Source organism: Phaenicophaeus curvirostris, chromosome 5 (assembly GCF_032191515.1).
Source record: "Phaenicophaeus curvirostris isolate KB17595 chromosome 5, BPBGC_Pcur_1.0, whole genome shotgun sequence".
Taxonomy (NCBI): Eukaryota; Metazoa; Chordata; class Aves; order Cuculiformes; family Cuculidae; genus Phaenicophaeus; species Phaenicophaeus curvirostris.
The window spans coordinates 812,933-837,520 of NC_091396.1; the positions used below are offsets into that span (position 1 = coordinate 812,933).

Consider the following 24,588-nt stretch of genomic DNA (forward strand, 5'->3'; position numbering starts at 1 on the left):
GTCCCCCTTGTCCTCTCCCTGCCCTCCCTGATCCAGAGCCCCTCCCCAGCTTTCCTGCAGGCACTGAAATTTCATGATGAATTCACAGAATCGCCTGGTTGGCAAAGACCTTTGAGATAGAGTCCAACCATCCCTGTCAATCACAGAGTCACCAGGTTGGAAGAGACCCACCGGATTATCGAGTCCAACCATTCCCAGCAATCACTAACCCATGTCCCTCAGCACCTCGTCCACCCGGCCCTTAAACCCCTCCAGGGAAGGGGACTCAACCCCCTCCCTGGGCAGCTGGTTCTGGTTCAATCACTGAACCAGATCCCCGAGCACCTCGTCTGCCAAGCATTTAAACCCCTCCAGGGATGGGGACCCCACCACTGCCCTGGGCAGCCTCTGCCAGGGCCCGAGAACCCTTTCCATGAAGAGATTTTCCCTAATATCCAATCTGCCCTGGTGCAACTTGAGGCCATTTCCTCCCAATCCTATCATCCCTCATCACCTGGGAGAAGAGCCCGGCACCCACCCCACCACAACCTCCTTTCAGCAGACAGCGATGAGGTCTCCTCTCAGCCTCTTCCAGGCTAAACAGCCCCTGGTCCCTCAGCCACCTCTCACAACCCCTGTTCTCCAGCCCCTTCCCCAGCTCCCTTCCCTTCTCCTGATGTGCTTCAGCCCCTCAATGTCCTTCTTGGAGCAAGGGGCCCAAACTGAACCCAGGATTTGAGGCACAGGCTCACCAGCACCAAGTCCTGGGGCACAATCCCTTCCCTGCTCCCGCTGGCCATGCTGTTTCTGACCCAAGCCAGAATGCTGTTGGCTACCTGGATCACCCTGGCTCATGTTCAGCTACTGTCAATCAGCATCCCCAGGTCCTTTTTCACTAAGCAGCTTTCCAGATACTCTTCCCTAAGCCTGAAGCAAAGTAACGGGGCAAAAGTAAAGGTCTTCCCTCGCCCTGTTGGTCAAACTGCTTTGAATGCAGCCCAGGACACGGTTCCACCTGCCCCAAAAGAGCCCCTGACATCTCTCCCCATATCGCCCTCCTGGCTCAGCAGCCCCTGCAGCCAAGCGCCTGCAAGAGACGGAAGGGCGCATCAAGTAAAAGCCACAAATCAGGGATTTTAACCCAAAATTTTCAGTATTTCTACCAGAGGTTAATTTAGTTGATGCTCGTCAGGAAGAGAACACGCTCTTGTAATTAAACTTTGACAAATCAGGGTAGGTCGCTGCTCTGACACAGTAACTGTGCCATTTTTCTTCAAGCGTTAGGCAGAGTAGTCAATATTAAAGAGCATTCTTAGTGAGGGTTTAAGTATTCCCATCTGCCTTGGGAATTCTCTGTGCACAGCTGTTACCTATAGCTTATCAGAGAGGATGGCTGGAGTTAGCGGGCCCCACTCGCTGCTGGGAAGCGGACGTGGGCCCCCAGAGCCTCCCTCTGCTCCTACGCCAGGAGAACTGCCTGTTCTCCATCGCTCCACACGAGCTCAGCTAAAGCAGAACCTGCCTTTGCAAGCACGTCCGCTGGCAAAGCTTCTGTCCAAAAACTGAAACCATCCAGACCAGCTACAGTCACAAGGCCCGTTCAGGAGCTTTCTGAGGTCACTTTAGAGATATCCGTCCATCCGTCTGTCAGAATTCATCCCTGAGGCAAAGAAAAACCAACAGTTACTACGTGCGGCCTTCAGTTCAGTGCAGAATCAACACAGCTGCGGTGTTCATAGAAGTGCTGGGCTCCAAAAGCAGGAAAAAGAAAAGCTCAAGTCCTATCTAACAGCAAACATCCCGCTCTCCTCTTGCGCCTCACCGGCCAAGCCTCTCTTCTCTCTTACAAATCCAGGGCTCCATCAGGAAAGCCAGCGGTCAAGGCGAGCAAGCTCACAGGGACAGTTGTGAGGAAGAAGCGTTCCTCGAGGACAGCAAACGTTTACCGAGGCCACTGCTTTTCCTTATCTGTCAGAGGGACGTAGATCACGCCCATCAGCTGCGTCTCGATGATCTGCCCGTCACTGGTTTTGTCGTACTGCATCAGAACTTGGTTTGCGCCTTCGGGGCCAACAGGCAGGATCAGCCGACCTCCTGGCTTCAGCTCATTCAGCAGCTGGCAAGCAGAGAGATTGAAATCAGCGGAGCCAGAAAAAAAGAAAAGAGAAATAAGCCATGCTGTAAAGTCATGACACCTTGAAAAGTGCAAGCTTGGTAGCTCTGTACGAAACACGCAGGAAATAAGAATCCCGTGGTTCCCTAGTTACGAGTTCTTTCACAGCACACATCCAGCACGATCGCTCTTACCTCCTTGGGTACAGTCGCTGCTGCCGCTCCGACATGAATGGCATCGTAAGGAGCCTCCTCGGGGTATCCCTGCCTGCCGTCCCCAACTACAGCAGGAAAGAGCACACGGAAAAGACTCTTTTGTTCAGATGACCACACAAAAATAATTCTTCCTATATCCTCTCAACTGAAATCCACACAACTAAAACCTTGTAAGGAGATCATGATGGGAATTGGAATACTGTTGGTTTAAAAAGGAAGGGACATTTCAGGACCTGACCCACATGAGAAGAAGGAGCAGTCAAAGCCAGGAGAGCCTTTCAGTACCACAGAGGACTTGGGCAGCCTTGAGATTCCAGACACAGCTGACTCAATTTATTCTCCCAAAAGACCCACAATGGTGCGTGCAGACCCATCCGAATCAACTAAACCCCAGAGGTGATTCCACCTCCTCCAAGAGCAGCTCTAACACAATTAAGGTGGTCACTATGCACTTGGATGGTGCCTTAAGACAGGCTGTAACGTTAAATACTGCTGGTTTATCCCGCAGCGGTTGGGTCAGCGTGGCCCGGCGCCTCCTTGGCCAGAGGTTTCTGGCAGCACCGTGGCAAGGATCAACATAAACTGGGACAACGGTGCGGAGAGAGGCAGAGCTCACGCATTCACAGGAGAGAATGGGCACTGGGATCCCAGCGAGCTCACCCACAAGCTTGACACGGCCAGAGCTGAGCAAAGTGGGATCATCCTCTTGCACGTTTCTGATGGATTCGTGTACCAGCTCTTTAATGTGCTCTACACCCACGGCTCTCCCCGTCGGGCCAGTCTAAAGGAGAAACAGCAGACAAACACCTCACGCCTCCCGTACGCTCGAGCGGAGTGGTTAACAGGGCAAGTTACCGTGGGGACTGGAAAATGTCCAGGAAGAAACTCAGGAGCAGAGTTTCTGAACAGGAAGTGCAAACACTCTGCTCCCTTGGTTCTAAGGCTAAGTAATCCCAGTAATATTCACTACTTGAGGGACACGCAGGCACTGCCCACGAGGATTCCCAGAAAACCTTCCTTGCCAAGGGAATAATGGTTTGCGAGAACAAGCAGCATCCATGGCAGTGCCAGCTCTTGACTGACAAACCTCCTGAGAAGAGCAACTTTCCAGCTTTGGAATGCTGGACGCTTCCCCCACTGGCTCAGGGGCTCCCAGCCCCATCCAACCTGGCCTTGAATCCCTCCGGGGATGGAGCAGCCACCACTTCTCTGGGTAGATAAAGCTCCTTGCTAGCTCAAAAGGGAGCCCGGTGAGCACTCACCATCCTGGCGAAGCACGCGGTGAGGTACCCACTGCCAGAGCCAACATCCAGCGCTTTTGCACCTTCCACAAGCTGATCCTTCAGCAACTCCAGCGCGTGGGCGTGCTGCGAGGACAAGGAGGGCTGAAACATCTCATTTCAGTTTGCTCTCCTAAAACATTCCAGTCCGCTCCCATCCAAACACAGAACATGAGGCATTTTGTCTGGTATGTTTGGATCTGGGGCTTCTTTTTGCACAACAGCACTCACAGAGAGGGGTAGAAATAAGATGGAAAGCAGCAGGAAAAGAGGCCTCACACCAAAACTGGACATTAAGAGTTAGCAAATTTCTAAAATAACTTAAAGGGCATAGGGCAAACACATCTGGAAACAAAAAGGCTTCACACACAGAGTGCCTAATGAAACAAGCAAACAATCACATCCATGGGATCCTTTTCACCTCTCTACTGTAGGATGTAATAAAATAAAAAATGGCAAATAAGCAAATTTGTACTAAAAGGGAAAGGTTTCTCCTTACCATGTGCGGTGCGCTGATAGTAGCCTTGTAGCCTAAAAGGAAATGTTATATGGTAAAGAAATCACAGTTAAAAGTTACCAGTGCAAATAGTTTTTATTCTCCCCCACCCCTAAAATTATGAAAACGCTCTATTTTCCCTTAGTGAAGCACTTAATTAACTTAAAATCTCCTCCTGTGGGATTACTAATGAGTGCAGCACTGCCGTCCCCCAGCGTTCCAGCCCCAGGTCCTGCATCAAACCATCCTGCAGCTCCCGCAGCCCAAACTCACTCCTGACGCTGGGCTCGGAGCAACCAGTGGGTATTGTGGACATGGAGAAGCCGCATCATTCCTTCTTCTGCATCCCACAGTTAAATACAGATGGGATTTGCTCTGCTTGACCTATCCTAGCACTCAGATGCAGCTCTGGACAGAGGGAGCCAGCGTGGACAGCTCTGATTGCCGAGCCACCGCACGCCAGCATAGTCACCATAATAAACTGCTGTAATTACTCACCAATAGACTGAGGAGAATCCATGTACGGGAAATATTTGATGTAGTGACCTCTGTCCGTAGCCAGCAACACATCGAAGACTCGCTGTGATTTAATTATCCCTTTTTCTGGGGGAAGAAGGAAAACAGAGACAGGAAGGACTTAAATTCTCAGCCCTGCTGCAAGAAGAGGTTTGGAAGGGGGAGTACAGTCTGGGAAGTTTGAGTGGAACCAGGAGACTTCAAACTAAGAACGTTATCCGAGAGAGGAGAGGGAACAAAGCTGCACATGGAAGCAGGATACATCCCTTCCTAAGGAAATCACATCCCAGCCATCAGTCTGGTCTCCCTCAGAGAATAGTCTTCCACCCCCAGTGCTCCCAGGGCTGTCAGACGTCATGGAAAGACCAACGGAGTCTCGTTCTCCCTCCTGGAAATGGAGACGCCAGGTCAGGTTTCAGGAGCGCTGGCAGGGTGACCAGGTTCAAGTTCAGAGCGCTGACTACAAGAACATCTGACATCCCCTCACGCCTCATCTCAAGGTGGAGTTCGTGTAGGGGAGGCAGCTTTAGCAGCAGGGGAAACTCAGAAGGATTTTAGGTGTGTCCCAGCCACTGCCCAGAATTCCTTCCTAATGTCCAATCTAAATCTTCCCCCTTCTAACTTAAAGCCGTTTCTCCCCATCCTGTCCCTGCCCTCCCTGATCCAGAGCCCCTCCCCAGCTTTCCTGGAGCCCCTTTCAGCCCTGGAAGCTGCTCTAAGGTCTCCCCACAGCCTTCTCTTCTCCAGGCTCAACAATCCCAACTCCATCCTCACACAGGAGGTTCTCCAGCCCGGGATCATCTCCGTGGCCTCCTCTGCACTCGCTCCAGCAGCTCCGTGTCCTCCCTGTGCTGAGGATCCAGAACTGGACTTGGGGCTCCAGGTGGGTCTCCCCGAGCGGAGCAGAGGGGCAGGATCCCCTCCCTCCCCGCTGCTCCCACGGCTCTGGATGCAGCCTAGGATGGAACAAGCTCAGCTGGGGACAAATACTGAAAATCGGGCACTATGGATTCCGGTTTTTCAGCCCGGGCCCCGCCGGCGGCTCTGAGGTCACTCACTGTAGAGGTTGTTGACCAGCTCCGGGTGAGTCTTCCCGCTGGAAGTCCAGGCCATGGTCCTGGCGAAGAGCAGGCCCATGAGTGCCAGCAGGGCCCGGGGCGGCAGCGAGCGCATCCCACGGCTCCCGGGAAGGAGCTGCCGCCGGGAAGGGGCCGGGGGTCCCGGGAAGGGGAGCTCAGGAGGGGCCGGGGCTCCCGGGAAGGGGCCGGGGCTCCCGGGAAGGGGAGCTCAGAAGGGGCCGGGGCTCCCGGGAAGGAGCGACCGCCGTAAGGCCGGGAAAGGCGGGTGGGAGCGGGCCCGGCCACCCGGTACCGGGTGCAGCAGGTCCCTCCCCGGCCCCGCGCGGCGGCGCTTCCGCCCTCCCCAAAGAAGGCGGCGCCGGCGCCCGCGCTTCCGGCGGAAGTCCCGCCTCCCGGCCGCAGGAGCAGCGCGGTGATTGGACAGGTTCCCAGACAATCAAGGGGGACCGGAAGTCGCCGCCACTTCCGGGTTGGCGAGGCGGACGGCGGCTGAGGTGCGGGGAGGGGTGAGCTCGGGGCCTTCCTTGGGGTCGCTTATGGAGTCTCCGGGGTCCTTCACCGGGCCTTCAGGGGTCCACTAGGGGCCCTCCCTCGAGGGTCTCTTATGGGGTGTCGGGGTCTCTCGTTGGCGCCCCTCATTAGGATCTCGGGGGGATCCCTCACGGTTCCCTCACGGGCATTCCCTAGCGGGCTGCCGTGATTCCCTCAGGGCGGCTCCCGCGGCGGGATCCTCAAGGTCCTTCACTGGGGTTTCATCAGGGTCTCTCAGGTGGCCCTCACTGGTGTCTCAGGGGTTCCCTCAGGAGGTTCCCTCAACCCACTCTAGAGGGAGGTCTCCCATCCCTGGGGGGCTGAGGGCTCCCTGAACCCCCTGGGGATGTGACTGGGGTGGAGGGAGAGGCCTGGGAGCGAGGGCTTTCTGCTCAGTGTTCACCGTTTGAACTCCTCGCTTCAGGACTTCACCATGAGAATGGTTGAGAGCGTCGACTCCGTGGTGACCCGGCCTGGCGAAGACCTCTGGGCCGAGATCTGCTCCTGCCTGCCGCACCCTGACCAGAGGGATGCCAGCGACGCTTTCACAGACTCCTTCCTGGATTTCTGCACCGATGGAGGAGGGAGCCAGGGCAGCGGATCAGACGGCTCTTCCCAAGCAGCTCTGAAGCCCTGGGCACCCCTGCATGATTCTGAGGTGTATTTGGCATCCCTAGGTGAGTGTTTCTCCACTCACTGCAGTGTCTGTTGACAGCTGTGGCTCTGTTTACATCGCTGAGGTGACGGCGCTTGCCACTCTGCTTGGGAAGCAGTCTTGTAACTCTTTAATTGAGCATCTCACTCATTTACCACAAGTGCCTGAGTAGAAATGAGATCTGAACCTTCCCGTGTGATTTCACGGAAATGGAACAGGAAGCGTGAAAGTTCTTCAAACTCAAAAATGGGCAGAGCTGGCCGATGGCAGAAACCTCATTTCCTTCAGAAGCATCACCTAAAAAAATATCATCTGGTATCCACACCAGAGAGGTCACATGGACTTGGAATAGAGGAGGGAAAATTACTGTTAAAATAAGACTTAGCCTTGATAAGTTCATTTAGCTTCTTTGAAACAGAAGTCTAGATTGTTTTCTTCCCTTTTAGAAACTCAAAATAAAGATAAAGATGTTTCTTTTGCCTTCGCAGAGAGAAGACTGATGCGAATCAAAGGCTTGTCGCAGGAGGTGACTTCCAAGGACATGCTGCGCACGCTCTCCCAGGCCAAGAAGGAATGCTGGGACCGCTTCCTGCAGGAGAAGTTTGAGTCCGAGTTGTACGTAGAGGGGCACGACTCTGACGAGAGGTAAGAGCAGCCGATGAGAAGGGGCTCTCCCCCTCTGCTCTGCTCTCCTGAGACCCCCCCATGGAGCCCTGTGTCCTGAGTTCTGGAATCCCCAACGTAACAAGGAGATGGAGCTGTTGGAGGAGTCCAGAGGAGGCCATGGAGGTGATCCAAGGGCTGGAGCACCTCCTGTGCAAGGCCAGGCTGAGAGAGTTGGGGTTGTTCAGCCTGGAGAAGAGAAGGCTGCGGGGAGACCTTAGAGCAGCTTCCAGGACTGAAAGGGGCTCCAGGAAAGCTGGGGAGGGGCTCTGGATCAGGGAGGGCAGGGACAGGACGAGGGGGAAAGGTTTTGAGCTGAAAGAGGGGCGATCTCATGCAGAAATGTTTTGCTGTGAGGGTGGGGAGGCCTTGGCCCAGGCTGCCCATGGCAGGGGTGGAACTGGATGGGCTTTGAGGTCCCTTCCAACCCAAACCATTCCAGGATTCTGTGCTAGCATAGATTTATAAACACCTGTAGAATCCACAGTGCCTTTTCCTCCTTTATGCTTTTGCTGTTACTAATGGTCACACATTTCTATGAACATATCCCGTTTTGGTTTTGTTTTCTTCCTTCCCCTCCAATATTTCCTAATCATCACAACGAGGCAGTTTTGGGGTTGGGTTGGTTAAATGCTAGTTTTCTTACTTCCAGCCCGGAAGGCTGGAATTGGAAGCGTAGTCTTTGGCTATAGAGGCAGATGGGTACCTCGGGAATGCAAAGGCTGATGTACCTGCTAGGGATTCCTTTCATCGAGAGGAATCTGAGCATAAAACCTCTCTTACCATAGCTGGAAGAGCCCAACAACAACATAATGGCTTTGTGGAATAAGTGATTCTACTTGCTTCTCTGACGCACGGATCAATCTTGTGATAGAGCTTCTCTGTGGCAGCAGGAATACCTGCAGGGGTGGAAGAAATAGATGTGGGGGATTTTCCTGATGCTTTATTCCTACAGTCCTGTGAGGAATCTCTTGTTTTACTTTGTGTCTTTTCCTTCCCTCAGCACGCTGGAGCATCTGAAGCGGTGGCTGCAACCTGATAAAGTGGCAGTCAACACCGAGGAGGTGCAGTGCCTCATCCCTCCGGAGTCCCAGCAGGAGAAGCAGGAGAATGAGGAGGAACCTGCGGCTGCAGAGCAGTGAGCCACACGCCAGCCCTGCCGCGGAGCTGCCTCTTGTCCCAGCCCTGCTGGAGTTGTGACGGCAATAATGGGGGAGAGGGGAGGCTAAAGAGCTGGTTCTCGGTCACGGAAGAACTCCAACACCCAACCCCGGCTCTGGATCCCCAGCACCAGTGACTGGCATTAGGGATGAGAGCAGGACGCCTGTGGCGGCGCGTGCTGAACTGAAATCTCACTTCCATCTTCTCCCAGCTTGTAGCAACCCAGCCGTTCCTGTCTGAATGTGAATTGTCTGCAGCTCATCAGGAGACAAACGAGAAGCAGTTCTTCGGAAGCATCAGCAACCATCTAGAATAGAAGTGATAAAGCCACCGAAGCTGGTTTCCTCCCTGTCCTGGCCCATTTTGTTACTCCTGGGCGTTGTTTCCTTCTCCCGCGAGGTGCCCTGTGGTGTTTTCTGGAAGTGTTCGCTATTTGTCTGAGCTGTGCCTGGAGGAGGACAGATTTTTCACCTATGTGGATCTGGAACCTTAAAGGAAGCTGGTGTTGTGTGTGTTATATCAATGATGTCATTGTCACTATTTCACATTCCTCACTCTGTAATGTTCCCTCCTGCAATGTCCCCTTCATTAGCCAAACTCTATTACAGAATAGATGGGAGGGGGCAGAAAAAAAACACGTTTTCTGTCTTGTTGGTCAATTTTTACCTGTTCTTTATCTCTTTCAGCCTCTCCAAAAGAGGGTCAGGTGTGATTGTCTATGGGGAAGGCAAGAGCGATAACCAGGGAGGCTACATATAACTTGTTTCCATCACAGGCTTGCGTAGAATTATCTGACATTAAGCATCTTCTAGCAGTTTGTTGTTTTCCACCCTGTGTCACTCCACAAAGGGTCATTTCCCGTGTGTAATTGAAGAACCCACTGTTTTGTACTCACGTTAATCCTGCCATGGCGCTGACTCCGGAGGTCGATAGAGGGAAGCAGCGGACACCGAGACAGAGATTGCAAGGGCAGCTCTAGTTGGCGCACGCTGGATTCGTACCACGTTCGCTCTGTACCTGTATGAAAATACATTTTAAAGTAGCTTCGTGTGACCCTTTCCTTGCGCCTCATCTCTGCAGCTGCCAAAGGGGCTGTTCCCTCTCACCGTGCTCTGTTCCACCATCGCCTTTTCCGGGATAAACCCAGGCTCAGTGATCACAAAGCCCACGCTCGTCGTTCTCTGTTAGAACAAACACTGGTTTAAGGCTTGAAACAACCAGGGCCTCACCAGCACCTCGGTGACAGGAGACTTGTAGGTCTCCTGCCTTGCTGCAGGGGGGGTTTGGTCATCATTTAATGCTCCTTATAACTGATCTCTAAAAATAAGCCAGCTTTCCGAGCGCGCCGCGAGGCTCTCGGCTGTGATGCAAAGATACCGCTGAGTGTTTCTCAGAAGTGGTGCATGAAGGGAGAGCGAGGAGCCGTTTCTGTCCATAGCAGGGCTATTTTGCAGCCAGAACATTCCCTTCTTGTGATTAGCGGTGACTGAGAAGACGTTCTGTGTTATTTTCCCTGTTCCCGTTAAAGCTGAGAGAGAAACGTACTGAAAAGAATTGCTCGGAAACATCTACAGCTCTGGGTCCACTGATCGGAGAGGAGGGACCTCAGAGGGTGGCTCTTACTATTTTGACTTCAAAGTAGCTCAGAATTCAGGGAAAGGGCCTGGGGCAGAAGGGGGCACATACAGAATTACCTGAGCTCTTGGTGTTAGCGTTGGAACTGAGGCCCTTCAGCTGCAGGTACAGCTGATCGAGGGTGGCATCCGAAACACCAGCTGCTCCGAGTAGTGTCTTGTGCTGGAGAATCATAGAATCACAGAGTGGTTTGGGTTGGAAGGGACCTCAAAACCCACCCAGTTCCAGCCTTTAACATTCTGCCTTGTGCCTGGGTTAGCAGGGCAATTATCCCACCTTTAATTGCACTTCTCATTACCACGAAGCTGGCCATAAGCACTCACATAACAGAATGGGAACAGTAATTACAGCAGTCACTGGACACTGACATAATTGTTTGCCACTCAAACCTCGTTAGGAGCTGTACGTTAACCTCGTCTGGCCACCAAAATCGATACCAGAACAACACTCAGTTCCTCTTAATCACACGGTGCCACCGCCTTACAGAAATAAAAGCCCAATTAAGGGTAATTTCTCCAAGCCCCCGTTTCCCAAGTCCTCATCTGAGCATCAATCGATGGCGCAGCAACTGCTGACTTCAAATAAGCAGCAAATCGTTTCCAAAAGGAAAATTGGAGTGAAAAAAAGCACCTGTCATGTGGCAGAGGCGGAAAGAAAAGGTGCGAAGAGGATGGGAAAGGACACCTCCCACTGGATCAGGGGCTCCAAGCCTCGTCCAACCTGGCCTTGGACCCCTCAGGGATGGGGCAGCCGTTGCTTCCCCGGATACCGGGCACGGCAGCGCAGGTGTCGGAGCGGTTTGTGCTGCTGTGGGTTGTGTCTTCCCTTCTGCAGGACCCGCTCAGAGCTCACAAAGGCTGGGCAGGACCTTTTGAGGTTGATTGAGGGGCTGGTTTCACCTCCTGGCCTCTTCAGGCACAGCTCCACTCTGCCTTCTCCCCCAACATCCCCGGGTGTTTTGGGATCCAGGACCCCAATCCCAGCCCCATCTCGGAGATCCAGGGCTGCATCCCAGCCCCATCCCAGGGGGGATCCAGGACCCCAATCCCAGCCCCATCCCAGGGATCCAGGACCCCAATCCCAGCCCCATCCTGGGGGAATCCAGGACCCCATCCCAGCCCCATCCTGGGGATCCAGGACCCTAATCCCAGCCCCATCCTGGGGGGGATCCAGGATACCATCCCAGCTCCATCCCAGAGATCCAGGACCCCATCCCAGCCCCATCCCGGGGATCCAGGACCCCAATCCCGGCCCCATCCCGGGGATCCAGGACCCCAATCCCAGCCCCATCCCGGGGATCCAGGACCCCATCCCAGCCCCATCCCGGGGATCCAGGACCCCAATCCCAGCCCCATCCTGGGGGGATCCAGGACCCCAATCCCGGCCCCATCCTGGGGGGATCCTGGACCCCAATCCCAGCCCCATCCCGGGGATCCAGGACTCCAATCCCAGCCCCATCCAGGGGTATTTTCCTTGGGTTTCCCTTCCTTAATTACAAGGGCTACTTAATTAATGCCGGCTTGACTCTCCACTGGGTGGGAGGCGATGGTCCAGGGGCTGGAGAGGGGAGTCAGGTGGTGGATCTGAGAGCAGGGGCCGGGGGTCTCGGTGGGAGATGCTTGTGTCCTGGCACTCGGCTGGGTTCCCGCTGACATCACCCGCCTGGTGCTGCTCGCAGGATTTCTGTGGCCGTGTCCAGGGAGCCACACACGCCCTCCGACGCCGTCACTGCGAGCGAAGAAGGAGAAAACCAATCTGAACAGAAAAACAGCTCCGGGCAGGAGAAAATCCACTCCAGGCAGGAGAAAACCCACTCTGAGCAGGAGGAAAACCTACTCCTAGGAAGAGAAAACCCACTCTGAGCAGGAGAAAACCCACTCCAGGCAGGAAAAAACTACTCCAGGCAGAAGCCCAGGCTCCAAGGTAATCAGCCAAGGGGATGGGGAGAGGTGGTGGAGAAACAACCAGTGGGGTAAAATAACCCTGTGGGATGGGGACCGGTGGGGTGGGATGGAGAGAGGCGGGAGGGCAGGGGATGGAGATGGACTTGGGGATGACCCTTCTGCGAGCCGGGCTGCCGGAGGGCAGCGGGAGGGCTGGCAGGGGACAACGGGAAGGAAAAATGCAGGAGGCACCTTTGATTTCTGCTTTCCACAGCTCCCAGGTTCCCTTTTTCCACAAGGCACCCGAGCAGCATCTCTCCCTGTCCCGCTGCTCCTGGCAGATCTCTGCTGGTTAACCATTTCATAGCCACGTTCCCCATTTTCTCACGGTCACTCGTAAAAGTCACAGCATCTTTTGAGCCTGTGCTGCATCACAGAAGGGGACCCAGACCCTGGGGACGTGCTCTTCTGCCCATGAGGGACATGGGTTAGTGACTGATGGGAATGGTTGGACTCGATGATCCGATGGGTCTTTTCCAACCTGGTGATTCTGTGATTCTAAGTACAACCAAAGCGCGTTTCTCTCCCGGTCAGGGCTAACGGCTTCGTCTGGGCGTGACTTCGAGGCGTGGAGAAGCCGCGTGGGCTGCAGGGGGGGCGCAGGATGGCTCACAGCCAGCTGCCCAACGACTCGTGGCAGAACAGCTCGGCCCCTCTCTTCACAGGCCTGGACCTCCTCCTGGAGCTGAAGCCCCTCTTCATCCCGCTCTACGCCGTGCTGGTGGCCGTGGCGTGCACGGGGAACCTCTTCCTCATCCTCCTCATCGCTCTCACCAAGAAGCTGCACTGCACCACCAATTTCTTGATCGGGAACCTGGCGGCGGCCGACTTCATCATGTGCCTGGCGTGCGTGCCCCTCACCGTCTCCTACGCCTTCGAGGCGCGGGGCTGGCTCTTCGGGATGTTCATGTGCTACTTCGTCACCCTGATGCAGGCGGCCACGGTCTTCGTCTCGGTGCTGTCCCTCACGGCCATCGCCGTCGACCGCTACGTGGTGGTGGCGTATCCCATCCGCCGGAGGATAAGCTGCAGGTCCTGCGTCTGCCTCGTCGCCTCCATCTGGCTTCTCTCCATCGCGGCCTCGGTCCCCGCGTCGCTGCACACCCACTACCTGGATCTCAACAGCATCGGCCACGACATGATCATCTGCGAAGAGTTTTGGAAGCACGAGGAAAGAGAGCGGCTGCTGTACTCGTGCTTGATGCTCCTCTTGTCCTACATGCTCCCACTCTTGGCGGTGTCGGCCTCCTTCTGCGCCATCACCTACCACCTGCGGAGGAGGAACGTCCCGGGGGTTGCCTACCCCTGCCAGGATAAATGGACCAAGACGAAGCTGAAGACCTTCCGGGTGCTCACCGTCTCGGTGGTGTGCTTCGCCGTCTGCTGGCTGCCCCTCCAGGTGGTGAACTTCATCAGAGACGTCGACGAGGACTTCATCATCCTGGACAAGCGGTACGTCAACGTCATCCAAGTCTCCTGTCACCTGGTTGCCATGAGCTCCGCCTGCTACAACCCCTTCATCTACGCCTCCCTCCACAACAAGTTCTGGTTCCACCTCAGCAGCTGCTTCTGCCGCAAGAAGAGCAGCTTCGGCGTCACGCCCTGCAAGGCTTCTCGGTTCAACACCTGCTCCACCCTGGCAGATGCTCCCACTGGCGTCTCAGACATGATACCTTTGCAAACCAGATTATCTTAACCGAAGAACCCCAAGCGATCAGTTTTGTTTCTGGACCTGGTGTGCACTTTCCTTCAGACTGGACGCTGGTCACGGTGCCGAGCTGCTCTTCTCAGGAGTCTCTTCTGCTGCCAGGGAGGGGGAGCACCTGGGAACAAACTGATGGGGTTTGTGTCCTCTAGGATGCAAGAACAGACGTTGCAGCCGCTGGAGGCAGAGTAACTCGGAGCAGGACATCCCCCCTGGCCCACCGTGAGTGTTTCCACCTGACCCAGTTGCAGAGACGCCTGGGAAGACGTGAGCATCAATGAAAAAAAGCATTTGGTGCTCATTGAAATGGAACAACAGAGGAGTATCCAGACTAATCACCAGATATGCGGGTGATCGGACATCAACATCGTTCTTCACAAGCCTCAGTTTTCAGGAAAGCCTCCATGTGGTCCCAGTTTGGCCCCTCGCTCCACGTGCTGAGGGGAAATTCCCGAGCCACATCCCTGCAAGGCTTGTGGAGCAAGCGCCACGTGCCGGGTGGTGGGAAGACGGAGGCTGCCTGGAACGAGCAAGTTTCTCATTGGGCTTTTACAGCCCTTCTCTCACACCATATCTGGGTGTGGAGCACGTACCCCGTATCCCACCTCTCAGCTGATTATGGGATGTACTCCCCATATCCCATGCTGGGTATCCCAGGCAGCCGGCGCTGTATTTGATGCACAAAGCCCTCTCCTGCCATTCATTTAGAAGGCAGGTCAGCTTCTAACCAAGACAAGCAAACACACATGAAGTGCATCTAAAGAACTCTTTGGAGATTGTGCGTCTTCATTTCGTAGGATAAAGATTGTTCCTAAGCAACAGCTAGCACTCTCTGCCGCTGGAACAACACTGGGTCTCACAGGTAGCACTTGGATTGCTGCGTGTTTTTCCTTTTTCAATCATGGTTTGTTGGTGAAAGGACAATAAACACCCAGAAATGTGCATTCTTCAGTCGGAGACAGTGTGGGAGCACGCGGATGCTGAAAGCAGACGGCTTGTTTCGAATGGGGGCAACTTCCATTACCTGCTTGACTTGCTGGAGAAGCCACCTCTGTAACAAACTGGTCCCAGCTTCTCCAGCCAAGAGCACGTGGCCAAAGAAAGCAGATGCAGCCGGGCACATCGCTGAAACCATCACATTCTTCATAGCCAGGCAGGACTCAAGAGGATGGGGTGCCTAGGAAAACCTCAAGAGATGGGTTTGCCAGAGGAGATGTCTCAATCTTTGCTCTTGGGGTAGTTTAAGATTGCCTGCGTCCCTGGTCGAGCTCCTTGGGTGGAGGTGGGAATCCTGCTCTAACCCAGAAACTGCCACAGAAAGGGTGGGTTTGCTTCTCGGATGCTGCTCGGTGTCTCCTGCATCAGCCGGGGCCACACAAGCAGCACACTGAGAAGGCGACACCTCCTTGCACTCAGATGCCCAGCTCCATTTTAACCTCTCGATTTCCCCAGGAGGAGGCATTTAGAGACAGCCCACAGGCACCAGCATCACAACGACCACCAAATCACAACAGCTCGTGGCCACTCACTGCCACACCTTTAGTTCAACACGTGCTGCTGTGCCCCGTGGGGCTGAGCCATGTGTCCCCATCACTCTTCGTGCCCAGGGAGAGGACTTTAAAGCCCCAGGGTGGCGTGTCCTCGCTGCTGCTTGAAGGCTGTCCCCGGGGTTGGCCCTCACTCGTGCTCTCAACGAGCAGCTTGGCATCTTCTGGTACAGAGACAGCTAGGTGGATGCTAAGAGGACCCCCAATCCTCTCTTGTTACCCCCAGACACGAGCTGCTGCCCCTCGCCTTCCTGCTGAGACCTTCACAGTGGTCCTAGAAGGACCCCGTTATCTCCTGTGGTGCAACCAGCAGAGATGGGGACCCATCAAACGCAAGCTACGTGGACGCTCATGCCCTCTGTTGCGTACAAAGCAGCTTAATCCGTTTGCTTCTCGCAGCTTTCTCACGGCTGCAGCGGGTTGTGCTCGGGGCAGAGGCTGCATCGCCCATCCCAGAGGAGCAAAGCACACCGGGAGGCGCACGGCTCGTCCTTCCCTCCAATAAAGTGATAGGACGAGAGGAAACGGCCTCAGGTTGTGCCAGGGGAGGGTTAGATTGGATAATAGAACAATTTCCTTACTAGCAGAGCCCCCAGGGCTGGAGGGGTTTGAAGAACATGTAGACGTGGCTCTTCAGGACGTGGTTTAGTGGCACAGCGGGGTTGGGCTGGTAGATGGACTGGGGGAGCCTAGAGGGCTTCTCCAACCTTAATGACTCACAGGATGAGCTCTGGATCACTGGCAACATCCCAACCTCGTGTCTGAGCTGCAAGGTGAAGGGAGAGGTGCCGGCATCGCAGCAAAAGGCACGACCCCAAACCTTGGGGCGCGTTCTCCTGCAATAGGGCTCCCCATTAGCGAGATAAACCCCAAACTGATAGAAAAATGTCATCAGGCAACACTAAACCTAGCCAAGAAAGCGGTAAAAACATTTAAAAGCGATTTTTAATGCTGCTACACTCAAGCTGGAGTTTTTCAGCATCAAGCTACGAGGGTTCCTTATTCAATACACAAACTCCAGCCAGTTTCTCCACAGCCGGCATCGCTCCCGAGCTCCTGCTGCTCCGCAGCATCAAGAGGAGCTCAGAGTGTCCGAGGATGGAACCATCATCCCATCTTCCCCTGGGAAAAATGAGGCTTTTTCTCCACGTAGCATTTTGATGGAGCCCTGGGAAGGCAGGGAATTGCCCAGACAGACTAAGAGAGAGACTCCCTCTTGCAGCCTCCGTGGGGAAAATGGACCTGGGTGATAAATCCCCTGTAATCTGGGGCTGAGTGCTGCTGAGAAGCTGGTGGGAGTTGCTCCAGCGAGGGCTGGACACGGCTCCTGCTTGCTATGATAATTCCTACCCTTAATGAGCTGGGAAAAGCAATAAGCGCAGGTGATCCAGTCACTCCATCCCTATCAGGGATGCAAGATTCGCTTTTCCCAACCCAGCTTCACCCAGAAGGCGGCGAATCAGGTCAGAATCAGCAAAACGCTCAGGTTTGCTTCTTTAAATTGATGCATTTCAAACCCAACAGGTTCCTGCTCTGGGATCTGGAATCATTGAAGCCACCCGGGCAAGACGAGGCTGCTGGTCCTGACCGGAGCCCCGGGGAGGACAGACAGACAGACAGGTTCTCCGCCGAGCTCACCTCCTCCAGGTGGTTCCCACTGCTCTGCCAGGCTGAGCTTCTGGGGACACAGCAAAGACAGTTTCACTGCTGCCTACGAATCGACAGCAAAAATAAAGCCCAGGGAGAGGAGGTTTTCTTCTAGGTTATTAAAAAAATTACCTGTTCCATTGTGTTCAGCAGCCAACGTCATACGGCTCAAACGGGAAATCAAAAGCGTCCTTTCATCTTCTATTTCCTGACCCCTGCTTGAAACAGAAACGTGGAACTCCTTGCACCCTTATTCATCCATCGTGTGGCTCATTTTAATTCACCACATGGACTGAAAGCTTTCTGCTACACAAGGAAAATCAGGATCAAAGCCAGAGGGCTGGAGCACTTCGGTCATGAGAGAGTTTGGGCTGTTCAGCCTGGAGAAGAGAAGGCTGCAGGGAGACCTTAGAGCAGCTTCCAGGAGTGAAAGGGGCTCCAGGAAAGCTGGGGAGGGGCTCTGGATCAGGGAGGGCAGGGATGGGATGAGGGGAAGGGTTTGGAGCTGCAAGACAGGGAGATTGAGATGAGATCTTGGGGAGAAATGTTTTGCTGTGAGGGTGGGGAGACACTGGAACAGGTTGTCCAGGGAATTTGTGTCTGCCCCATCCCTGGAGGGGTTCAAGGCCAGGCTGGATGGGGCTTGGAGCCCCTGATCCAGTGGGAGGTGTCCCTGCCCATGGCAGAGGTGGGACACCCCGCAACCTTCTCTTCTCCAGGCTCAACAACCCCAACTCTCTCAGCCTGGCCTCGCACAGGAGGTTCTCCAGCCCTCAGATCATCTCCGTGGCCTCCTCTGCACTCGCTCCAGCAGCTCCGTGTCCTCCCTGTGCTGAGGATCCAGAACTGGACTCGGGGCTCCAGGTGGGTCTCCCCGAGCGGAGCAGAGGGGCAGGATCCCCTCCCTCCCTGCTGCTCCCACGGCTCTGGGTGCAGCCCAGGACACGGGGAGGTTTCTGGGCTGGGACCGCATGTTGTGGCTCCTGTTGAGCTTCTCCTCCCCCAGAACCCCCAGTCCTTCTCCTCAGGCTGCTCCCACCTTTCTCTTCCTCGCCGTGCACCTTCCTGATGCCTCCCAAAGCCAAAAGCTTAGTGCTCACCCCACGGAGGTTTCTCAGCAGGCAGGACGCAGCCTGTTGGCCTTGGGCTGTTCCGACATCTACAGCTCTAAGGGGAAGATAACAGGATTTATTATGGTGCTGTTCTTTTGAAAGCACTTGAGAAATTGTAATTTCAAAGAGCTTACCTATATGTGAGGTGTTATTACCATTATTTTATTACCGTTCCGGTTTCTCCTGCAGCCGCAAATGATGAAATCCTTTGTCCTGCCTTCCCGAATAAATTGAGATGTGGCATTAGCTATAAATGTACATGAAGGATCTCAGTTTTTCTATTTTTTACGTGTATTGAATCACTTCTTGGAAATTTCCCCCTTTGTCTTCCAATCAGGCAAAGCAAACAAAATTAGCTGGGTAATTTTCCACTGGTTTTAGCCCCCTCCCTGCTATGTTTGTCCCGTCTTGATGTCATCGGTGAGGAGGGCGATTGCTGCTGACACAAGAGCCAATAAATGAGAACCTCCCCTGTTCAACCAGCATCATCAGACAAACCTCGTTCGTGGTGGATCTTGGCTGGAAAACGCTTGGCAAACGTTGATTTATTTGTACTTTATTAATGTTTCCTGGCTTATTAAGAACAATATAATGACTTGAGCCGGGAATCCCTTCGTGTCTGGTCTCCTGGACAGGTTTTGCAAAATAGCTTTTGCCTTTCTCTGGAAGCAGAGGTTTCCTGGGCCAAGCAAACCCTGCCCTTCTCTCTCGTCTCAGGTTCAAGCCGAAAAGGAAGATTTGCAGTGTGGACACAAGTAAAATAGGCTGATTTTCATTCCTTTTGTCTAAAAGCACAGCTACTAAAAGCGAGGCTTCCGGTAAGGATGATTTTCCTGGCTCTTCTCCTCAGTCGCCCTCCTGAGGGAGCTGCTTTTACCCATGAACTCAACTGTTTTGAAACAGAGAAGGATCTGAGATGAGCAGCAGAAGGGAAACATGGAATGGTTTGGGTTGACATGGGGCTTGGAGCCCCTGATCCCGTGGGAGGTGTCCCTGCCCGTGGCAGGGGGTGGAACGGGATGGGCTTTGAGGTCCCTTCCAACCCAAACCTTTCCATGACTCCGTGATCCACTGGCGAAGAGGGAGGAGTCGCGTTAAACCAACCTCCCTTTGCTCCTCTTCTGAGTCCCCAGTTGCTAAGGGCTGGGAGGGCCCTAAGCAAGCGGCTCAGGCAGCAGAAGGGCTGGAGCTTCCAGGAGATCACCCCTAAAGGAGCCAGTTGGCCCCATTTCTGCTTCGCTGGCGTCATCAGCCAAATTGGCTTTGACCCACCTCGCGCCGTCCAGCTCCTCTTCCAGCGATTTGCTCCCTGCCAGACCCTGCGGGGCTTGGCAGCCCAGAGCACTCCAGCTTCTGCAGAAATAACAAGTCATTCACCCTTGGGGGAGAGAATGAGTCATTGTGTTTGGTGAAAGATGCTGGCTTGGGTCGGGCAGCACGCGCCGGCTGCCTCCCCCACCGCTGCCAGCTCCAGCTGCCTCCCAACTGCTCCCACCAGCACCTCCTGCCCGGGCAAAGCTGCCGGGGAAGCTGCTGAGCTCCCTGCCAGCCCCGCAGAGCCACGCGTCCCCCGGCCACCTGGCCTGCTCGTCCCCGCTAGGCACGAGCTGGCGGTTAATTGAATTACAAAGCCTTGGAGGAGATGCCGTTACGCGGCGTATGGCACAGAGCGGGGATGGAGATGGATGAAGGCGCTCAACAGGCACGACAGCAGCGATTGCCCCGTCATCCGTAGCTGCCCTGGCGCTCCCCGTAGCCGCAGCTTTTCCTCTGGAAAATATCTGCTAAATATTGGAGCTGTCGCAGCACAAGCCAGCTCCACGCTCCCTAGGTCGCCGCAGGATGACAAGAAACAAGCCGCAGACCAAGCAAAGCGCTCAGGGGATCAACACCAACGCATCCTGCCTCCCGATCTCATCAATATTATCATCAGTGTCATCCCTTCAGCAGCAAAGCGGGTGATGGAAACCGTAACAGCATCTCCCACTGGTTCCCTGGGACCCCCCAAAGCTTCAGGCACGGCTGGGATTTTAGGCAGAACTCAAGGCTGGGGAGGGAAGGGGACTCAGGGAAACCCGTGGGAGGTGACGCCTTCCACACGGGGTAACTCCGGGATAACGGTGCCGTCACACACAAATCTCAACACTCAGCTACTTCGAATCACGGAATTCTTAGAATCCTGGAGTGGTTTGGGGTGGAAGGGACCTCAAACCCACCCAGTCCCACCCCTGCCCTGGGCAGGGACCCCTCCCGCTGGAGCAGGGGCTCCAGGAGAGAGCGATGAGCTCTTGCTTGTCCCGACAGCACCAGCAGCGTGGAAGGAGAGTTCTGGTGTTTCATGGAGAGGTTTCCTCTACCAACCTTAAAAGTGCAGCTTGTACAGGAGGAGAACGAAACCCACAACCTGCAGAAGGGAACACGGAGCGGCATTCTAACGAGGAGTTATGTGAAGCGCCACCTTCTCGTCCCTCATTATCGCACCAGGTGAATTTAGGGCTGGGGAAACACCTTGGGCACCTCCACAGCCTTCAGCAGGGCTCACGCGGGGCTCGTGGAGGAGAAGCATCCTTAAAACCCAATTTATCGCTTGTAGGCAATACACCTACCCAGCATCCACACAGTCATCTTGGGTTGATAACCGACGTAGATAACCTACGTAATATATAGAACAGCCTACTTTTATTCTTTGAAGTCCTGCTGCCGCCTTGCAAAATGGACTTCTTCCTCTGGCCCATGCTCCCCCCCACCCCTGCTGCCTCTGCAGATGCTTAAAAGCCTGATTTCCAGACAGCTGGGGTAATTATCTTGCTTAACTCAAACAGATTGTTTTGTTTAACTCGAAGCTACGAGCCTGTGATGATGAACCCTCTGAGGGCTGAATCCAAGATCACCTGGTGGCTCGGTGGGTGGCAACTCCCAGCAGGCGTGTGGTCCCTTCCTGGCGCCAGGCACCACTGCTCGGACCACCTGGATCCCACTCTCCCTCCTCAACACCCAGGAAAACACCCTGGATCCCGTGGGATCGGCCAAACTGAAGCTCTCCATGTGGACGCTGCCTCTCTGCGAGCTGCTGCATCCGTGAGCGATGGTGAATTATTGACTGAGCCACGGCTGATCGACGAATGTCCCCGTATTCCCCTGGTACCTCCTCCTCCTCGTCTCGCTGCGAGATGGTTTTTAGCGCTCGCATTTTAATTCCTTTAAGCAGAACGAGCTCTCGCTGCAGCAAATTAATGAAGATGTCTTAAACCCCTGTTTACTTTTCATTCAGCCGGTTTACCCTTCGTTCCGCTCCCCTAGCAGATGGCAGGCAGCTCCTTAATTACCCTCCACAGTCACCATGTCCTCTCCCAGAGAAAAATCTGGCTTTTGGATACTTAACTCCACGTTTTTCCCCCAGCTGGAGGTGCAGATAGGGTGCCTCGGGCCAGCCTCACCCAAAACCTACAGCCCAGCGCTCTGTCTCGGTACCCAGCGCTCTCCTATGAGCCAAGGATGGAGCAGGGCTGGGAGAACCCCCTAAAAATCCCACAGCCAAAGCATCACTGTTACTGCGCTCTAATATCCAGCTTTTTGGGGATGAAAGACAAGAGCCAGGCATTTACGGCAGCAGGGACAGGGCTGTCCTGCAGCCCCTGCTGCAGCAATGAGCCTGGAGGGATCCTCCAGCAGATCCCGCTCCAAAGGCTCCTACAGCCGCAGCTCCTGGATGCCGGGGGGGAATTTCTTCAGCCTCATCTTTGCTTTAACCAATGTCCTGGCCGCTGATGAGTCTAATCACGTTGACAACACGCAAGAAGCATCGCAGCATGCAGGGTGACGGCCACTAATTACAGAAAATGAGTGCAAGCGCTTCTTTTTAGTGTCATAAAGGTAAAAGCTGCGGAGAGCATCTCTCAGTTGCTATAGGAACCCATCAACCCCCAGGGAAAAGCAAAATTGCTGGACCTACACGACTCCTTTGGAGGTGGCAGCAGCGGGGAAGGATCTGGTGACATCCCTGCTCGGCCAGGGAGACTCGGGGAGGCCAAACGGCGCTGGAGAAGGGTCCACGCGGTGCTGAGCCTCGGCAGTGACGGCACCGCAGAGCCAGCCAGAGGTGCCCCTCGCCCAAGTCCAGCTGGTAACACAGAGGAGGTTGTGGAGAGGAGGGAGCTGGGCTCTTCTCCCAAGGGACAGGGGACAGGACGAGAGGGAATGGCCTCAAGCTCCACCAGGGGAGGGTCAGGCTGGACAGCAGGAAAAAATATTTCCTGGAAAGGGTGATTGGGCAGTGTCCGAGGCTGCCCAGGGAGGGGGTTGAGTCCCCTTCCCTGGAGGGGTTTAAGGGCCGGGTGGACGAGGTGCTGAGGGACATGGGTTAGTGATTGATGGGAATGGTTGGACTCGATGATCCCGTGGGTCTCTTCCAACCTGGTGATTCTGTGATTCTATGAAATTGAGCTTGTTTGCTTGCCTCTAGCCTGACACAGGGCAAATTGAAATCAAAAGATGACTAAGATTGATGCAAGAGCAGCGAGGATGTGAGAGGCGGTGGGGTCAGCTCACCAGCGAGCCCAGCGCTGGGAATAATTTATTCCGCATCCTGGAAAATGAGGATTTGAAAGTGAAATCTCGCAGCAAGGCGAGAGAGCCAACAGCACGGGATGAAGGCTTCACCAGCCTCGGAGGGGAAAGTCTGAGCTTGCTGCCAGCACGGCCACAGCACAGCTGGAGGTCCAAAGGGTTGGGGAGGGATCTTAGAACAAAACCAGGGTTGGAAGGGACCTCAAAGCCCCTCCAGTCCCACCCCTGCCATGAGCAGGGACACCTCCCACGGGATCAGGGGCTCCAAGCCCCATCCAGCCTGGCCTTGAACCCCTCCAGGGATGGGGCAGCAATAATCACTCTGGGTTGTAACAAGAGCCTTGGCAAAGCTTGATTTGGAACTACATAAAAAAGGCTGAATTTTTAAGATTCGCCCTCAAACTTGCAGCCCTCCTCACCCCTACAGGGAGCATCAACCTTTGGGGCCCCCATGAGCCCAAACTAGCACTGGGCGATATCCAAGCAGGTGGTGTGATGCTTGTTCCTCCTGTATCAACAAGAAATCTGAATTTATACACCTGCCACAAGGTGTTTGCAGGCTGCCGGCTGCTTCCTTCGACCGGAGACAACACAGCTCCTGGGTCTTTATGATTATTGACACATGGGCTGGATTTATTGGCAATTAAATGGTTCAGTGACTCCGAGACATTAGTCTCCTCTAACCATCTTGGCAGCCAGATTGCTCCCTGCCAGCGATCCCTGGGGGCTGGGGAACGTTGCCGAGCGCTCCGGGGCTGCGGAGCCGCTGGCAGAGCCTCCCCTTGGGTCCCTCTCCTCCTCGGAAAAGTGAGACGATAACGGCCGCCGCACATTCTGCGACTCGGAGCCAACGGGAGGGGATTGTGTTTGCTTTAAACACGTTTGCAGGCAGGCAGATCCGAACCCCAGGAGATCAGAGAGGTTGGCGTGCGCAGCATCCGTGGGGAAAACGCACCAGCCCAGGAGAGCAGGGAGCTGCTTGGCAAAACGTGCTGTGGGGAGGTAAAAACTGCACGGATTTGGCAAAAGGTGCAGAGAAAAATAGTAGTAGAGTGGCCAGGAGAAGGACTTGGGGTGCTGGTGGGCGAGAAGCTCAACACGAGCGAGCAATGTGCACTCACAGATCAGAAAAGCGAAGCCCTGGAGGCTGCTCCGCTCTCCGAGAGCTACGGGCACCGCTCGGCTGCACGAGTTCCAGCGCACCGAGCGCAGCCGAGAGCCGCTCGCTGCTCAGCTCCCAGACCCAGAAGAGCTCTGGCTGCGTGGAACATCGCACCCATCACAGGAGCATCCCGACATGGGGACAGGAATGGGGAGAGAACAACCTCTGGGGAGCGGGGACCACGCGAGAGCCCCACGAGCGCAGCTGCCGGAGGGGACGCTGGGGCCCAAAGCCGCCGCGAAGCTGCTCACAGAGGGTCTCACACCCATTAAAAGAGGACGCCGGGCTCAGCCTTGCTGTTGCAAGGATGGTTTTAAGGAATTGGCTGAAGCTGCCAAGATCACAGCGGATCCCGCGGGAGCTGCTTTGGGGCTGAGCATCCTGGTGGTGCTGAGCGCCTGGGATGGACACGGGGCTCTGCGGGGACTCGGTGCCTTTGGAGCATCCTCCTAGCAGTGCCAGGAATGAGCAGAAAAACCCAGTCCTGGCTCCGCTGAGCGGGAGCAGCTCTTTGTGCGAGCGCACAGCGGGGCAGAGCATCAAAATCCACCCTCCTGCCTGGCAAGAAGGGGCTTTCTCCATA

At 54.9% G+C, this 24,588-nt stretch overlaps 3 protein-coding genes and 1 long non-coding RNA gene across 5 annotated transcripts; 2 read left to right on the forward strand and 2 right to left on the reverse strand.

Annotated features, from left to right (window-relative positions):
- Positions 1-1,106: 1,106 nt before the first annotated feature.
- LOC138720884 (protein-L-isoaspartate(D-aspartate) O-methyltransferase-like) lies at positions 1,107-24,239 on the reverse strand. 2 transcript variants are annotated; one of them, XR_011337483.1, is made up of 9 exons: positions 24,236-24,239; positions 5,658-5,779; positions 4,582-4,686; positions 4,087-4,118; positions 3,570-3,674; positions 2,968-3,088; positions 2,287-2,372; positions 1,802-2,095; positions 1,107-1,639 (listed from the first exon to the last, which is right to left on the reverse strand). XR_011337483.1 is itself a non-coding variant. In XM_069857298.1 (9 exons), exons 2-9 carry the CDS (start codon positions 5,770-5,772, stop codon positions 1,627-1,629), a joined length of 747 nt encoding a protein of 248 aa, XP_069713399.1. In that variant the 5' UTR covers positions 5,773-5,779; positions 24,236-24,239; the 3' UTR covers positions 1,107-1,626. The 2 variants fall into 2 exon arrangements, 1 of the variants encoding a protein (XP_069713399.1); XM_069857298.1 differs by having other exon boundaries at positions 1,926-2,095.
- CCDC32 (coiled-coil domain containing 32) lies at positions 6,532-9,732 on the forward strand. Its single transcript, XM_069857314.1, has 3 exons — positions 6,532-6,886; positions 7,353-7,509; positions 8,531-9,732. Exons 1-3 carry the CDS (start codon positions 6,643-6,645, stop codon positions 8,667-8,669), a joined length of 540 nt encoding a protein of 179 aa, XP_069713415.1. The 5' UTR covers positions 6,532-6,642; the 3' UTR covers positions 8,670-9,732.
- Positions 12,844-14,025, forward strand: LOC138720616 (prolactin-releasing peptide receptor-like). The gene has a single exon (XM_069856964.1). The coding sequence runs from the start codon at positions 12,871-12,873 to the stop codon at positions 13,960-13,962; it is 1,092 nt and encodes a 363-aa protein (XP_069713065.1). The 5' UTR covers positions 12,844-12,870; the 3' UTR covers positions 13,963-14,025.
- On the reverse strand, positions 16,554-17,373 carry LOC138720617 (uncharacterized). Its single transcript, XR_011337444.1, has 3 exons — positions 17,298-17,373; positions 17,157-17,196; positions 16,554-16,686 (listed from the first exon to the last, which is right to left on the reverse strand). It is a non-coding gene; the product is annotated as an uncharacterized lncRNA (long non-coding RNA).
- Positions 24,240-24,588: the final 349 nt, after the last annotated feature.

Bases quoted from the DNA above. Each gene is read 5' to 3' on its own strand.
- LOC138720884 (XM_069857298.1), bottom strand. From the start codon at position 5,772: ATGCGCTCGCTGCCGCCCCGGGCCCTGCTGGCACTCATGGGCCTGCTC. The intron at 3,675-4,086 runs GTAAGGAGAAAC...TTGTCCTCGCAG, and splicing joins CTATCAGCGCACCGCACATG to CACGCCCACGCGCTGGAGTT. The intron at 2,096-2,286 runs GTAAGAGCGATC...TCTGCTTGCCAG, and splicing joins CAGCGACTGTACCCAAGGAG to CTGCTGAATGAGCTGAAGCC.
- CCDC32 (XM_069857314.1), top strand. From the start codon at position 6,643: ATGAGAATGGTTGAGAGCGTCGACTCCGTGGTGACCCGGCCTGGCGAA. The intron at 6,887-7,352 runs GTGAGTGTTTCT...TTGCCTTCGCAG, and splicing joins GGTGTATTTGGCATCCCTAG to AGAGAAGACTGATGCGAATC. The intron at 7,510-8,530 runs GTAAGAGCAGCC...TCCTTCCCTCAG, and splicing joins GGGCACGACTCTGACGAGAG to CACGCTGGAGCATCTGAAGC.
- LOC138720616 (XM_069856964.1), top strand. From the start codon at position 12,871: ATGGCTCACAGCCAGCTGCCCAACGACTCGTGGCAGAACAGCTCGGCC.